The 16701-nt window shown below is 41.1% G+C and overlaps 1 protein-coding gene across 1 annotated transcript; it reads left to right on the top strand.

Annotated features, from left to right (window-relative positions):
• The first annotated feature begins 621 nt into the window (after nucleotides 1-621).
• On the top strand, nucleotides 622-13673 carry TMEM33 (transmembrane protein 33). Its single transcript, XM_020786273.3, has 7 exons — nucleotides 622-916; nucleotides 4003-4097; nucleotides 4745-4932; nucleotides 6206-6273; nucleotides 8543-8676; nucleotides 12080-12163; nucleotides 12802-13673. The coding sequence occupies exons 1-7, from the start codon at nucleotides 860-862 to the stop codon at nucleotides 12929-12931; spliced, it is 756 nt and encodes a 251-aa protein (XP_020641932.1). The 5' UTR covers nucleotides 622-859; the 3' UTR covers nucleotides 12932-13673.
• Nucleotides 13674-16701: the final 3028 nt, after the last annotated feature.

Here is a 16701-nt window from a genome sequence, read left to right as displayed (position 1 = left end):
ATATAGATATATACACACAGACAGAGAGAGAGAGAGAGAGAGAGAGAGACAAATGTTTGTTTCTTTATTTTAAAATACTTTTATCTCGCCATTCTCCTTAAAAAGGACACAATGTTCTACTTCCCCAAGCGCCGCAACGCCACGGTGGTGGAAACTACTGTACACTGGTCTGGTTTTTCCAGTTGCGCTCCGAGTTCATGCGCTTCCCCTGGCAGGAAAGCAGCGACTCTGGCGCAACAGCAGCGCCGGTAAAAGAACTGGGGGGAGGCAGAAGCCCAAGGCTCTGGCCAAACAGGTCGCTCAGTTTGATCTGGTGGGAAAACCCCGCTGGAAGAGCAGTTAGAAAAACCTCACTGAAGTCTGCCCCGTAACCGACTCCCCCTCCCTCGCAAACCGATCAGACTCAGACAACGGGAGCAACAGCGGCATTAAAAGGAGCAAAAGCCCGACACCGAGCCCGGCACAACACAGAGCGGCACATCCCTCGACTCCGACGCGATTTGCGTCGTCCCAAGAACTATATTACCCAGCATGCTCGTGGGCGACCTCGGTATGACCCGGAAGGGACCCTGTTTGGCGCATGCGCCCGGCGGATCGCGGAGCGCCTGGGCTGTCCTGAGCCTTCGCTTGCTTCCTTTCCGGCAGCTTCCCCACGGATCCTGTCATCTTCCGCGCACTGGCCGGGGCTCCAGCTCTCCCGTCCCCCCGGCGCGGCCTTTCCTTCCCGCCAGCTCTCACGCGGAAGCGGCGGCCTTGTCTCCCCCGTGCTCTTTTAGTCTCCTCTCCCGCTCCTCCTTCTCGTTGCCGAGGCTCCCTTTCGGGACCCAAGCCGGCTGGGAGGCAGGCAGGCAGCGCAGCCATGGCGGACACGGCGCAGAACGGGCCCATGCAGGGAGGCGCGGGCGGAGGAGCCGTGGTGAGCGAGAGAGCAGCCGGTGGGCGGCCTGAGAGGGAACTCGCGGGCCGACCGGCGAGCCTCAAGGGAGGGTGGGTGGCTGGGGTGCCGCGGCAGCGACCACCGTCTGTGGGGGTTCGACCGTTCCCTTGAGGGTCTGCCCGCACCGCGCGGAGGATCCCCGCGAAGCACAAGGCTGAGGCGTTTGAAGAGCCTGGTCTGTCGAGGCGGGTGTCGAGGCTGGGGCTTGGGAGGGAACACGCGAACCTCCTCAGGAACCCACAAGCTCCCCGCGTGACCTTGGGCCAGTTCCTCCCTCTCGACCTGACCTACCCCCACAGGGTTGTGGCTGTTCTGCCAACAAAGCCCAAAGGACAGCCATGTTTGCACCCTAAGCTAATTGGAGGGCAGGCGGGATACAGTTGTAAATTCGAAATGAAACAATAAGCAGGAGTGCCTCAGATTTTGTTAAGGGTTTTATATAAGGGGTGCAGTTTTCCTCCTCTTGAGACATCCTGATGGGCCTTAATGGTAACTGTTGAATTCCCAACACTCGTTTTTAGAGTAATTATGGTTTTGAAAAGTATCTCTGAACACTTGCTGAATTATCCACACCTTTTCTTCCATAAATCTGGAATTAGGGGGCGGTAAAGGAATCTTCCTTTAATTGTATATAAATGGAATTCAGATGGGTGCATGGTAAAAGCAACAGCAACAACCTCTCAACATTCCCTGTTCTACACGACCATGACAATTATGGTCTGGTCATCTGGAGTGAGGTTGAATTGTGATTTTTAAAAATTAACCACAGTTGTCTGTTCTGTCTCTTTTTCAGTGTAGATAATTTCATATGTCTTTTTCTGGAAGTTAGTTTTTATGTTTCTGTTGCTGCTTTGGCAGAAGCTTGAGGAGTAATTTAGATATTATGACACAAGTCTTTCTGGAAGTGATAATTTGTGAACTGTGGGTTGCCTGACAGGAATCTGTATAAAAGAAGATGTTCTCTTAAACCAAGCTAGGACAGTATTGTCTGTGTTGAATTATAGTGGTTCAGTTTTTAGACAGTAGTCTTTTCTGCCCCTACCTGGAGTTGCTAGGAATTGAACCCAATGCTTTTGCATGCAAATGGCTGCTCTACCATAAATGTTGGCTTCTCTTCAGAGTTGTTGCTCATGGTATTTTAAAAAATTCTGAATCTCTTTGCATTTTCTTGCAAGCAGGGCAAGAAATGGAAAACACTGTGTTTCAGATATAGTAAGGTAGCATTTTGCAAATGCATGACTTTACAAAAGGGTTGTGATGTGGTGGTGTGAGATGTAATCTGTCAGGCTCCCAAGCAAGATTGCCATTTGGGTATCAGGTGGGCTAGTTCCATGCAAAATAGTATTGGATGCATATACATGAAGAAATTTGCTGAGCACTCTTGGAGAAAGGTGGAGTGAGGTGGCCAGGCAATAATTAGCCTCTTACCAAACTTGATTTTTGTGCTGCCCACATAGATGTTTGTGTAGGATAGATGTGCCTCTCTGAAAACTAGATTTATTGTGCTCAATTTATTAGAAAGGTTGGCAGGACCTTTGGCAAAGTTCACAGATAGGCATAGTTCTTGCTTTGATATAACTTACAGTGCTATAATATTCAAAGGTAAAACATAGCAGTTCCATGGCACGAGTGGTAACTTATGCCCAGCCAATGTAACATTGTGATCCTCAACTTGTTACTGACTTGCGTACAGTATTTAGGCCTGTAAGATACTTGTTTTTCAGAAAAAGCAGCAGATATATACAGCTTTTGTTGAGCCACCATTCCTAGCTGATAGAGTTTCCTTGATAGGTTTGTACTATTTGCACTCTTTCAACAGACGTTAATCAGGGACATGTAGGTTGGATCTTTGCCAATCTTGAATGCCATTTCTTGATTTGAGATACAGTATTGCATTCATAATACTATTGGCTTATTACATCATGGATTTAGATTTGTATTTTACTGATGTTGTATGGCCTTCTAGGGAAAACTAGTTCCAATAACTTTTTTCTTTGTTAAGTTTCTAGATTGTCTATATGCCTGTTTGCTGACAGATTCATTGAAGGAATTTTCTCTATGACATTTATGCAAGTCCCAAGGGGTAATGCCTATATAGTTTTAAATGCAAAAGTACTGTCAGGGCATTGTATGTTACTCCGGGAGATGGCTGCAGTAGTTTTACATGATCCCGTTAGTATTCTTTTAAAGAACATAGATGAATGCATTTCTTCTAGTTAATCTATTATGGCTGTTGTCCTGCCTGCTAGAGAAAAAAGTGGTACAGTAATTGCATCACATGGTCATCATGAAGCAAAGCAGATACCTCAAACTCAAGTAGTAGTTGTTGTTCAGTCGTTAAGTCATGTCCGACTCTTTGTGACCCGATGGACCAGAGCACGCCAGGCCCTCCTCTCTTCCACTGCCTCCTGGAGTTTAGTCAAATTCATGTTGGTCACTTTGAGACACTGTCCAACCATCTCGTCCTCTGTCGTCCCCGTCTCCTCTTGCCTTCACACTTTCCCAACATCAGGGTGTTTTCCAGGGAGTCTTCTTTTCTCATGAGATGGCCAAAGTATTGGAGGCTCAGCTTCAGGATCTGTCCTTCCAGTGAGCACTCAGGGTTGATTTCCTTCAAAATGGATAGGTTTGTTCTCTTTGCAGTCCAGGGGACTCTCAAGAGTCTCCTCCAGCACCACAATTCAAAAGTAGTAGTAGTGGGATATATTTGGCATTTTTGCAGTCTGGACAGGCAGCGGTGACTGGTTTTTAGGTTTCTTGACCCATTTCTGTACAAGGTACAGTGAGCTGGGCTAACTTGTAGATGTTATCTGTCATGAATTCTGATGAAAGTCAAGCTAGATACATCAGAAAACACTGATCAAAGTAAAGGTTCCCCTAGGAATCATGTAATTATTTAAAATGTAATGGTAACAGTATAAATTTTGCCTTTTAATATGTCATGTTGTCCACATTTAAATAAGCTAAGTTTTTATAGGCATATTAGTTCTTCATTTTGTGTCATATTTTATCTGACAAGCAGTATCAAATATTGTCTGTACTAACTTCTTTTTCTTTCACTCTAGCAATTTCTGCTGACTAATAAGTTGGACACAGCAATGTGGCTTTCTCGTATATTCACAGTTTACTGTTCAGCTTTGTTTGTCCTGCCTCTTCTAGGGTATGTATTATCATGGTCTTAAACATAGTACCTAAGTCCCATTGTGTTTTTTTTAGGAACAAAAGGCAGCAGACATACAGATATTCCATGGACATGTTCCAGCCAGCATTAAGTACTTGTACATTCCATTAATTTTAGTAGGAGATATCAAAGCATGCGCTTAACTCCATCACTGAACCCAGTGGCATGTAGAAATATCACTATTGGACATAGTCATTATTATGCAAATCTTTCAGTTTAATATTTTATACTACATTGTAACTTACTTTGTATATTGTGTCTAATAATCAGTGCTTGGTGGAGACATCAATTTCAAGTGAATGTAGGCCATTCAGTTTTTGATGCTTACTTTCATTTATGGTTCTTTGAGAGATTAGATTGCAGTGTTTATGTTTGCTACTCCCCCCCCCAAGTATAGCAAATAGATTACTGTACATTAAAAATACTTTTATAAAACTATTTTATTGTGAGAGGATATATTTGCAGTTTTTTTTGTGTCAAACAGAAGGAGTTTTTCCTCAAAACGAGTAATAGTTATATATTAGCAGGGCTTCAGAAACAATACAGTTCTGATGCAATGCTCATGGGAGGAAGAGTTAAAGCTGTGGCTTGGTGTTTATGGTAACCTCTCCTTTGATAATTTCTAGGTTGCATGAAGCAGCCAGCTTTTATCAGCGTGCCTTGCTGGCAAATGCTCTTACGAGTACTCTTCGGCTTCACCAAAGGCTACCACATTTTCAGCTAAGCAGGGCATTCCTGGCTCAGGCATTATTGGAAGACAGCTGCCACTATCTTTTGTATTCTCTCATCTTTGTTAATTCCTACCCTGTTACAAGTATCCTTTTACAAGCATTTTCTGTGTAATGATAATGCTTCCACAATTGTATGATTGCATGGTTGATGTAGTAGTTCAAGTGCTGGATGTAGGTCAAAGACAGCCATTTCAAATCCTCATTGAACTGCAAAGCTGTGTCTGTGATGTTGGATCAGTTGCCATTGCTTATCCTCACAGAGCTTCTGCAGGAAAATGATCAAATGCTGCCCTTCTGCTGTTTAGAGAAAAGTGAACATAAAAATATGACTAATAGGGCAATTCTAAAGCAGTGGGTAATCCAGGTGTTCTTGGACTGCAGCTCTCTGAAACTTTCACCAGTAGCTGTGATGGCTGAGGTTTCTGGAAGTTCCAGTCCTGTAACACCTGGGTTACCCAAGGTTGGTAACCACTGTTCTAAAGCACTGGTTCTTAACCTTGGGTTAGTCAGGTATTTTTGGACTGCAACTCGCAGAAGCCTTCACCACCAGCTGTGCTGGCTGGGATTTCTGGGAGTTGCAGTTCAAAAACACCTGAGTAACAAAGGTTAAGAACCACTGTTCTAAAGCATTCAGCTTGGGGCCAAATTAGTCATGGCCCTATCATATGTATTTCTTTTTATGTATCTGCCCTGTTCATATTCACATGCAAGAGCCAGGAAGGGTTCCTGCTCCATTTCCAGCTTGTTCCTAATGTTGGAGCCAGACAAGGAGACATGGGCTGGAGCCATCAGTTGCAAGGTCATGAAACACAGAAGCCTATGATGTGATTAAATTCTCCATGTGCTCTTTTTCCTTTTACATATAAGAGCAACATTCTGCCTTTCCTTTATATGTGAAAAGGTACAGATGCATAAATGATGGTCTCATCTCATCTGCTTTAGCTCTAAGACCTGTCTCTTCTTGTTAGAGGGAAAGATTCTCTTAAATACATCCTTTATTTATTTTTGGGAATGAATTAATGTATTTGGCGCAACTGCATACTGTATTACTGGTCCTAAGTTTATAAAATAATATACCATAAAATGATATACCAACAATACTCTCATCTTTACCATCTTGGATTTTCATATGTTCTTTTTTTGTTTTATTTTTATCATTTATTTTAACCCTATCTGTGTTTGATTGTAAATTGCCCAGAGTGGATTTCTCCGGATGGGCACTATAAAAATCAAATAAATAAAGAAATACGAGTGTGTAAGTTAAATTGTGTAACTCTTCACAGCAAATTGCTAGTTTATAAAGTATGTGTTCATTAATGGGTTTGAGATGTGTGTTTTCTTTAACTTTTACTTCAGTGAGTATTTTTCCAGTTTTATTGTTTTCTTTGCTTCACGCTGCCACCTACACAAAGAAGGTCCTTGATGTAAGTATGTTAATGCTATATAACAAGTGCTAGGTGGCTTTACATCTTTTGTTTTGAAGGTTTATCACATGCTGCTTGTTGTGTCATGGAGTGATAAGAAGGGAGGACAAGGAGAAACAATGAGAGCCATATAATATGGTATGCAGATTACTGCCCCAGAGCTGTAGAGATATGGGTTCACTGGGTGACCATGTGCCAGTCACCATAATGTAGTGTAATCTGCCTACCAGAAATGTTAGGACTAGAGATGGGGCTTCATGCTTCTCATGAAGCATTGTTGTCCAGGTGTTTGTAACTGCTCTCCTCTTTCCCCATAGCCACCTGGTTCACTTGCCAGGCTGCACAGGCAGCTAGGGCCCTTCTGCATCAGTGGTGCACCAATCAACGCTGGAGCCCGACTGCCCCATCCTTGCCTCCCCAGGCGGTCGACCACTCCTTGGCTGCACAGGGAGACTCTCCATCTCACCTCCCCATTGGAGTGGTTGGCTGCCTGGGGAGGCAGGACTGGGCCAGTCAGGCTCCAGCATTGATTAGTGTGCCATTGATGAAGAAGCCTGGCAAGTGGACCATGTGGCTGGGGGGCGGGGGAGAGGGAGGATAGGAATGAGAAATACCTGGGCAGCAGTGCTTTGTATGAAGTGCCCATCTCTAGTTTGGATTAAATAGCAGAAAGAAGTGGGAGCTGCCTTTGGATCTGGAGACATTTCCTGCATAAGCTGCAATGGAGCAAACAGAAGTAGTTAAGAGGGCATTACTCCTTTTGCAAGCTCTGCCAATATTTCTGTGGGGCCTTGGTAAAATATAGTTTTAGATTTTAAATTTTCAAATATTTTACTATTTGTTGTCTTTGTGGATGGCACTGCACAATATTTCCTTTTGTTGGCCAGCCAGTGGTTCCTGGAATGAACAGGATAAGATACCTCAAATTTAAATTTCTTCCACCAGTGTTACTAAAATGCAAAAACAAGTAAAAGTAATGATGTGATTCAGGTTTAGTTTTTATGTAAAAATAAAAGATTGGGCAATACTGATCTTGGATTACTAAAGTGTTACAAAGAAATTGGGTTTTCAAGTCCTACAGACTCATCTTCAAACATAGATATTTTAAAAATTGAGGGACTGACCAAGGAGCCTTTCAGATCTTTCCCTGTTGTTCTTGAAAACAGATGACGAAGAAAGATGGAGATTTCAGATCCACTGTAATAGAAAGGTGTTAAAAGAGTCAGCCTACCACTTGGCTAAAATTTCCCACAGAGATTTTGACAAGTATAGCAGCAGGCTGGTTCTTCTATACTATCTGCAGAGTTGAGAAATAACATCCTTGCCAATCATCATAGAAATGTTGCCTATTTGGGCTGCTCAGCAGGCTAGTTAAAAACTGCATTCTGTTAAGTAGACTTGTACAGGAAGGTGTGAAGTATTCAGTCGCCCTCCACTTGGTTTCCTGTGATTACAGAGGAAACTGTTCTTTTCTTTTTCCTGAAGTGAAGGAGGCTGGCAGCACAGGAGGTGATCCCTGCCTCCTTCCCCCACAAATTTGCTGTCTTTCAGTGCTGGAGCCCCTTTATTTGCAACCAGCATGAGAATAATAATCTGCTAGCCTGCACCATCATCTGCGTACAGTTGTTCATTGCATTATACAATTTAAAAAAAACACAGAACTGCCTTTAGATCAAAGCTCCGTATTCATGTTCCTCAAGGTTTGTTTGCCAGTTAGCATGGTGGCAAATGGAAGTGTACTGTGCCTGCATGTAAGGAAGCACCAGTGTCGTATAAGCAGGCATTTATTTGTTCTCATATGAAACATTTTGATTGAAGACAGGAAAATGTAATGTGTGAATCTGTCAGAAGACATTTAGTATTTCTGTAAGTAATATACTGTACACCCCAACTTTATTTTTTCTTTCACTAGTGTATTAAATATGCTTTTAGTACTGTGCTTGCAGAATTCTTTAGCATTCTTTAAAGTTACTCTTGAGACCATAGGTGGGGAATCTGTAGCCTTCCAGATGCTGCTGGACTACATCTTACATCATTTTGCTTAGCTGTTGGCCATGCTAGCAGGAAAAGCTGGGCATTGGAGCACAATGGCATTTAAAGGATCACAGGTTCTCCACCTGGGCTTTAGATTTTAGATATTTATTAGTGCCAGGTAATAAATTAATGTAATGTGGCTGAAAGCTACTTTATGGTTTGACTTCATATAAAATACCAGAAAACCTGGAGCTGCTGTTGTTCCTGACATTGCTTTTTTGCTTCTTCTTTTAAGGCACGAGGTTCAAATAGTTTTCCTTTTCTAAGAAATCTCTTGGACAAATTAAATGCTAATCAGCAAAACATCCTAAAATTTATAGCCTGCAATGAAATCTTCTTGATGCCAGCTACTGTGTTTATGCTTTTCAGGTATGAGATAAATCTTTTATTTATTTTTGCCTTCAACCTGCTCTAGAACAGGTCTAGAGTATTACTTTTTTACCCTTGTAATGTCAAGGTAGATCTTTTCATATTGAAAACTAAGGTTGCAGACATATAACAAACTAAGGTTGTTAACTGTAGATTAGGGGTTGACAATTCCCAGTGGTTCAAGAACTGCACACATATACTCCTGGACTGGCTGTTCCCTGACCTATCCCCCAGAAATGTTTTCCTCTGAAAATGGGTTTTTACTGAAAAGCTCTCTTGAGCCCTCTAGTGGGTCACTTTTTTAAAGGAAGTGTTTTTTGTGGTATAGCAAAATTGCCCTTATGCCCTGGACGGCATTGGAACTTTAAGCAATTCCACCCTCCCTATGACTTATTCCATTTGTCAACATTTATGAAATTGAAATAAGATTAATAAGGGAGAATAAAGTCAGTGCCATAAATCCACCCTAGTAGATCGATACATTGGCCAAACCCCATTTTTTTAACTGGGGGAAGGATCGTGGGCATGCTGTGGACTGAGGGTTTGGGGGCCATATGTGGTCTGCAAACAGCATGTTAGCTTGTACTTGCGACTACTATCTTTTCTAACCACTGCATAGGTTTTTGGTTGATACAGTATGAAGTGGGGGGGGGGAGGAATAGTCTGGAGCAATGTTTCCCAACCTTGGGTAACCCAGGAGTTACTGGACTGCAACTCCCAGAAGCTTTCCTTACTAGTTGTGCTGGCTGGGGTTTCTCAGAGTTGCAGTCTGAGAGCACCCAAGTTAACCAAGGTTGGGAACCACTGATCTGCGGGATATAAATGTAGCCTGGACTGTTCCACATCGAGTTGGAAAGACAGACTTTTCCTCACAGGATTGTAGTGGTAAGGAATGGTAGTGGGAGCGTCTAGTGAAGTTGGCAGACATAATTTCACTCTGATAGAATGAGGTATTTGCCAAAACTCTGTTGCTTAGCATAATAAGTTGCACTAGAGTAGGCCCATTAAATCAATGGGGATTTGCTGAGTCAGCTCCTCCCTAAGTTCCATTTGTTCAAATGAGCTTACTTTAATTGTAACTTAGTATATTAAAGAAAGTCTTAGAGTAGGTCCATTTGAATCAATGGAGTTTAGGGAGAAGTTGACTCAGCAAATCCCCATTGATTCAGTGGGCCTATCCTAGTGCGATTTAGTATGCTAAGCAACAGGATTTGATCTGTCAGGGCCATGACAGCTGTGTTACTTGGCCTGAAGGGTTCAGAGGATCTAGGTAAGGATTGTTTCTTTACTTTGTAAATGAACTACTGTAGTTTCATTTCTCAGCAGTGTAAAATTTTGTGTGGATTTCAAGCATTTCACTGTATTGTTTATGTCAGTATTTATTTTTGCAATAGCTAGGCATTTAAATAATTATTCATGACTGGAAGGTAACTGTGCATTTTCATGTTTTTTTCCAGCACCTTGCCTCTAAGTGATTGGCCACAATTAATATGTCAACATTTGATATTAAATACTAACATATATGACATTAAAGCAGAATTAACAATGGGGGAGGGGAACCACATTAGTGCCTTCAGCCTATGACATAAGGCCCAAAATTTGCTGCCAATAATTTTGAACAAACTGGGAATTTGGTGGCACTAGGGAAAAAACATTAAGGGATGTGGTGGCGTTGTGGGTTAAACCACAGAAGCCTCTGTGCTGCAAGATCAGAAGACCAGAAGTCGTAAGATCGAATCCACGTGATGGAGTGACCTCCTGTCGCTTGTCCCAGCTCCTGCCAGCCTAGCAGTTTGAAAGCATGTAAATGCAAGTAGATAAATAGGTACCACCATGGTGGGAAGGTAACGGCATTCCATGTCTAGTCGCGCTGGCCACGTGACCACGGAAACTGTCTACAGACAAACACTGGCTTTACGGCTTGGAAACGGGGATAAGCACCGTGCCCTAGAGTCGGACACGATTGGACTAAATGTCAAGGGGAACCTTTACCTTCACCTAGGGAAAAACATGTAACGCTGACATGATTCCAATCCCTGTATTAGAACATCCTTCCCCTCTGAGCACATACAACTTGCTCTTTAAGCTCACTTAAATGGTAGCACATCAGAACTGTAGGTACAGAAATCACTTTGTTTATCTGGTGCTTAGCATCAGATCTGCAGATCAGATTTTATAACTGCAGTTTTGACATTATTTAAAAGCCTAAGCTATTTTAAAAATACAGATAGTGAAATGAGCAACTCTGAGTGTGTATGTGCCCAGTTGATTGCCCTGGCTATAAAATGTTCACAAAATTATGAGAAAGAACAAATGGGGTGGCAATTAGCAGAAGTTGGAGTGGACCTAGGCTGTGGCTATGCTGGCTCAGATATTGATACAGGGCCTTAGACTCTGGATGCAAGATCCAGCCAAAAAAGCTGTGCCATGGATGAATGATATAAAGACAGGAAAGTGAAATTTTTCTAAGTCTGAAAGGTGAGAGCTCAACCCAAGGGCTTTTTGGCAGAGGGCACCCTGCATGCACTGTATTGTTTTGGCAAGACTGAACAAATCAGTTTAGACTTCATTAACGCAAAGAAGGCCATTTGTTTTATTCTGTGATCACGGCAACAACAGATCATGGGATCAAGAATAATAGACCTATTTCTCATAACAATTAGGTATTAACAAAATGCCTTTAGAAAATGTTCATTGATTTTCGCATATGATATTTATTGTAACTTGTAGTGATTATGGCTTCTATATTTATAATGTTAGGTGTCTTAGCACTGTTGAGAAAATATATTGCTCTTCTGGACAGTACTGGGTAGAACAGTGAACATGATCTTAGTGGCTTTATTTATAAGTACACATGGCAAAGAATCATGTGTTTCTTCCAGTACTTTCCTTGTGATAAGTTGCACTGAATACAGGGGGACTTCAGCCGGAGATTTCATAGAGCAGTAAATGTGGAATTGGCAACTAGTGGTCCTTTGGTTGTTGTCAGACTGCATTTACTAGGATGGTGCAGCAGTGGCTATGCTGGTTAATGCTTCTGGTATTTTCAGTCCAGCAGCATGTAGAGGACCTCAGGTTATCCACCCCTGCACTAGATACATGCTGTTTTATTTCAGATGAGGACAATAATTTGTTGTTTCCTTGCAGAGTTTTTAATGCTTTGCTATTCAGCAGCAGTTCTATATTTAATTAGATTCATAGAAGCTAATTTAATTTCTCTGTGTATTGAATACAGTGGTAAAGATTTATTTTCACATAAGGTCTTTTTCAGTTCTAAGTAGCTCGTGTGCATGATGAAAAGCATAAGATTATAATCTCATTCTAATCTCTGATTCGTGTCCTCCTTAAAGGGGAAAAATCCACCCTTTCCACTCACAACATCATCCTTTTGGTTCTCTTTCAGTGGGCAAGGAAGCTTGTTGCAACCATTCATTTATTACAGATTTCTTACACTTCGTTATTCCTCCCGCAGAAATCCTTATTGCCGGTAAGAACCCAGTTAAGGCTACCTTTATTCATGCTATTTCACAGCCAGGGCACTTTAGCCAAGAAAGCCCACTCTCAGGTCTCTGGATAGGTGGTTATTTAAGGATGTTTGTGCTCCTGCATCTTAAGATAATATCAGACATAGATGTCTCAGAGGATGAGTGCGATGTGCAACAAATTATTTCCTCTGAACAGGGACTGACTAAGCAGCCATTTTAGCCTCCATGATACTTCATTGCTGTGGTCTCCCTACATTTTTTTCCTAACTGAAATACAGTAGTCCATGGGCTGCTAAGCATGTTCAGTGGTTATTTTTCCTTTTAGTTAAAATTCAAGGTACTTCTTTTTGATAGACTTCAGAGTCCCTTGGGCTTGGTCATACCTTATTCTGATTTCTCAGGGCTTTTTTTAGCCCAGCCCTGTCCATAACCACAGGAAGGGATGAATGGGTGCCACAAAAGACACTTCTCAGCGTTGTTGCACAGTCCTATCCGTATTCATATGACATCCCATTTAATTTCGTGGAGCTTTCTCCTGCCAAAGAATGTGTAGGATTGCAGCCACCATTACATAAAAATCAGAGTGTTCTGTTTTTTCAAAAAGTTGGAAACTAAACATAGTTTCTTTTGTTGTTATCAGGACTCTCTTCACAGAACTGCGGATTGTTGTCGAGCATATCATAATGAAACCTTCATGCCCTGTATTTATACGAAGACTCTGTGTCAGCAGCATTTCTTTTATAAGCAGACTGGCACCAACAGTGGCATAACTAGCAGGGGGAGACATTGATCTGTGTTTCTAATGAACATTCTGAGCAGCTGGTATTTCTGCTGGTGATTTATACATTCAGGATCTCAGTCAAGGTTGTATGAAAAATGTTTTTCCTTCCAGGAGTCCATTCTGTGAATTGTATCTCATGCGTGTCTTTTTTTTTTTTTAAGTCTTGCTTTTCCAAGATGATGTTTCTGTGCTTTGTGGAAGATGAATGCCTGCCATCTTAGATGAAATACTTTTCAAAACAAAACAATAATAACTTGCGTTGTATAATACAGCTTGTGTGCTGCCATGTATGTTCTCACAAATACTGAATGAAAATTAAAAATACTAGGCAATACTAGCTGGATTGTGTCTAACAAGCTTTCAGATGTTGCTGTAGCATAATTGGTAGCCTCTTAGGAGTAGTGCTGGACTGTCTACATATGCGGTACATTTGAGTCAGTATTCCTTCCATTCAATAAGCGAAAGAAGTTAACTCAGTGAGTAAATCACTGTAGTCTGTATGAATCAATTGGCAGCTGCTTCAGATGTGAACAGTAGGACTCTATGTCTAAATGTTACAATTCTGATTTATGGAACATTTTTTGAAATAGAAGCTCCTTAAACATGTATCTCTTTGTAAGTATTTCTAGATCGTCTTACACAGTGCTATTTTATTGCTGATTTCCAAAAGCAGATTCCTTTAAATGCTAGTTTTTGAAAACCCTGAATAATAAAGATGGCTGTTTCATTAATTTACCTAGCAAGATAATTTAAAACTTGATTCAGCTGAGCTATTTCAGTTCAGCTCCTCACACCACCTGACATAACTTCTACCACAATAGTATATCTGTCTTTGTATGTAAATTACACAATGAAATTAATTGGGCTGGATTCTGTATGATCAGAATGAGCCTTTCATGTGCAGGGGCAGCCCCCTAGTATTGATGGGGGTCTCCATAAGATATCTGTCTTCACCTCCATTATATATGCAGACTCTGTGCTGTCTCATGAGAGAGAATGGGTAGGTACATTCTGTCTTATTCTCCCTCTCCTTGATGAGAGAAATAAGGAGATTTGTTCAGGTGAATAGAGCTTTCCTGAGGCCCATCGGTTTCCTTCTTTTCCAGGATCTGTGCTTGCAAAGGGAAGCATCCTGCCCACAGAGGCTATTGTGTAAAACAGTAGTTACCAACTTTGGATCCCCAAATGTTCTTGGACAAAACTAGATGTGGTGGAAAGGATTTCTGGGAGTTGTAGTCCCTAGAATATCTGGGAACTGAAGGTTGGGAACCACTGGTGATAATTATTACATAGAGTAGGTGGTCTGTTACTGAAGAAAGGGTGCAGCTACTGAAGAAGTGGCTGTTGTATTAGGTTAAGTAGTCACTACCAAAGTCCTATTTGCTTGTTTCAGAATATCATAAAATTAAAACTGTGATTTGTTTCTCTTGACATATTGATCAGAACAGACTAAACGGTTTGATTTCTATTGTAATTAATGTCCTCAATACTGAGAATCATCTAAAACAGAGTTGATGCCTAGCTTGCTTGCATTTTTGAAAAAGATCCATTCTGGACAAGCTGTTCATCACTTGGTAAAACTCTTCTTGAACTTTAGACTGCAAGTGATGGGTCCGAGAAGGTTGTAGTTTTAAATCTTCTTTCTCCTGTCATAGATAGAAAACTGGCACATCTGGCAAAAGTCTAGATTAGACTTGGAAAAATCACACCTTTGGTCTATAACTCTCAGAATCCCCCAGCCAGCATTATCAGTGGGAATTGAAGTCCACCACCCTCCCATTTGACCCAGTACTTTTCTTTTTCTTCATATTGAGCATTTTAAAATAAATACAGTGGTGCCTCGCACAACGAGTGCCTCACACAACGATGAATTCACACAACGATGCCTTTTTCTGTCAAATTTGCTGCCTCACACAGCGATGTTTCCTATGGGGGATTTTCACACAACGATCTCCCTTTTCGCTCCTGTAAAAGTGTCTTACAATGTTTGGAAGCTGATTTTTTGAATTTTCTCCATTGGAAACCATTGGATGGTCTGCCTAATGGTTTCCAATGGAAAAAACAAAAAATCATCATAAATTAACGAAGTGTCAGAACAACACCAAAATCAGTTTGCATAGGTTTCAGGAGGTGGGCTAACCATTGCAATCATTTAAAACAGCTTCCAAACATTGTAAGACACTTTTACAGGAGCGAAAAGGGAGATCGGGAAAGGGCTCTTTGATCTCCGTTTGCCTTTTAAAGTTCTTCCGGTTTTCAATGCATTCCTATGAGAAATGGTGTTTCACAGAACGATGTTTCACACAACGTTGATTTTTTTGGAACCAATTAACACCGTTGTGTGAGGCACCACTGTAATTCAGAACATTCAACTGGCAGACAACTCTACCAGTTTGAAATAGTATGATTTAGGAACAGTTTTATTTAAGGCTGAAGAATTTGGATATGTTAGCCTGAGTGATAGAAGAAATATTGGTACTTGTCAGAAATGTAACCTGTTCCTGTGAATTATTTGGAGAGACGATTTTTAGCTGGGTGATCTTCAGCACACTTGTAACCAGTAATATGTGTTTTCTTAGGTGCAAGTCCCACTACGTTTATGGTACATATTCTTAAGTGATTGTATGTTCTGCTTTGTTTTTTATTCCAATTTGAAAAAGAGGTACAGTGGTGCCCCGCTTGATGATGTTAATCCATTCTGTTAAAATCACTGTTAAGCGATATCGTCGTCAAGTGAAAGAAAAAACCCATTTAAATGCATTGAAAACAGGTTCAATGCGTTCCAATGGGCGAAATCATCATCAGCGAAGATCCTCCATAGGGGAAGCCATTTTCAATCGCTATCTTCTGGAAATAGGTCCGGAAAACAGTGGGCGGCCATTTTGAAAACCCGATGATCAGCTGTAAAGATCGTCGTGAAGTGAAAAATCAGTTTCCGAAGCAGGGAACCGGTCGTCGTGAAGTGGATTTTCCCCATTGAAACATTGTTTTGCAATCGCAATAGCGATTGCAAAAACCTCATCGTTAAGCGATTTCGTCATCTACCGGAGTAATTGTCAAATGGGGCACCACTGTAACAGGAGCCAGACCATTATAAGAATATCAAACAAGCACATATTCTTCTTTTCCTTTCACTGTAATGTATGATGAGAACATGTGCTAGGCAAGTATGCATAGAGTTAGGAAGTACAGTATTTAATTTCTTTTAAACAGATCTACAGATATTCCAGCCATCATGGGTAGTGGTTGTGAAATTCTGGGAGTTGTAGACCAAAACACAAATGTTTCTCATGTCTAGCTAGGCATGTGAATATGTACGCTTCCTTGTTTGTGTGTTTTGTTTTTCATTCAGTGGAAGAAGATGGAATTCTGCTTGTTGTGGTTTCTGAAGAAGAAATGTCTTTCCTTTTTTCAAGCATCTGCATTTTACAATTAAGAAATTATTTGTCTTGGTATTGTTCTGATTCACTGTTCTCTCTAAGCCACTTCATAATTCAGTATCTTCCAACTGTACATGAATCCATAAAATATTTTGAAATGATGCCACTGTTTGCAAACAGCATTTCTAAATATGATTTTTTTTAATACAATGTGAACGCCATTTTGATTGAACATCTTCATTAACTTGCTAATAGACTACATTGCTTTCAAAACCTCCATTTTCTGGATATTTGCAGTGATCTTTAAATTAGGCTGAAATAATACTGTTTGCTGATGTTCCTTTTAGTTTTTGGCTTAAATATTTTTAGAGAACATAGA

Source organism: Pogona vitticeps, chromosome 5 (genome assembly GCF_051106095.1).
Source record: "Pogona vitticeps strain Pit_001003342236 chromosome 5, PviZW2.1, whole genome shotgun sequence".
NCBI lineage: Eukaryota > Metazoa > Chordata > Lepidosauria > Squamata > Agamidae > Pogona > Pogona vitticeps.
The sequence above is the reverse complement of the archived record's forward strand: the minus strand, read 5'-3'. Positions and strand labels throughout refer to the sequence as shown.

What these genes read in the sequence shown, in the direction of transcription:
- TMEM33 (XM_020786273.3), top strand. Translation starts at nt 860, where the DNA reads ATGGCGGACACGGCGCAGAACGGGCCCATGCAGGGAGGCGCGGGCGGA. An exon ending in TAATTCCTACCCTGTTACAA is followed by an intron (nt 4,933 to 6,205) that starts GTATCCTTTTAC and finishes CTTTTACTTCAG; the next exon opens with TGAGTATTTTTCCAGTTTTA. An exon ending in CGCAGAAATCCTTATTGCCG is followed by an intron (nt 12,164 to 12,801) that starts GTAAGAACCCAG and finishes TGTTGTTATCAG; the next exon opens with GACTCTCTTCACAGAACTGC.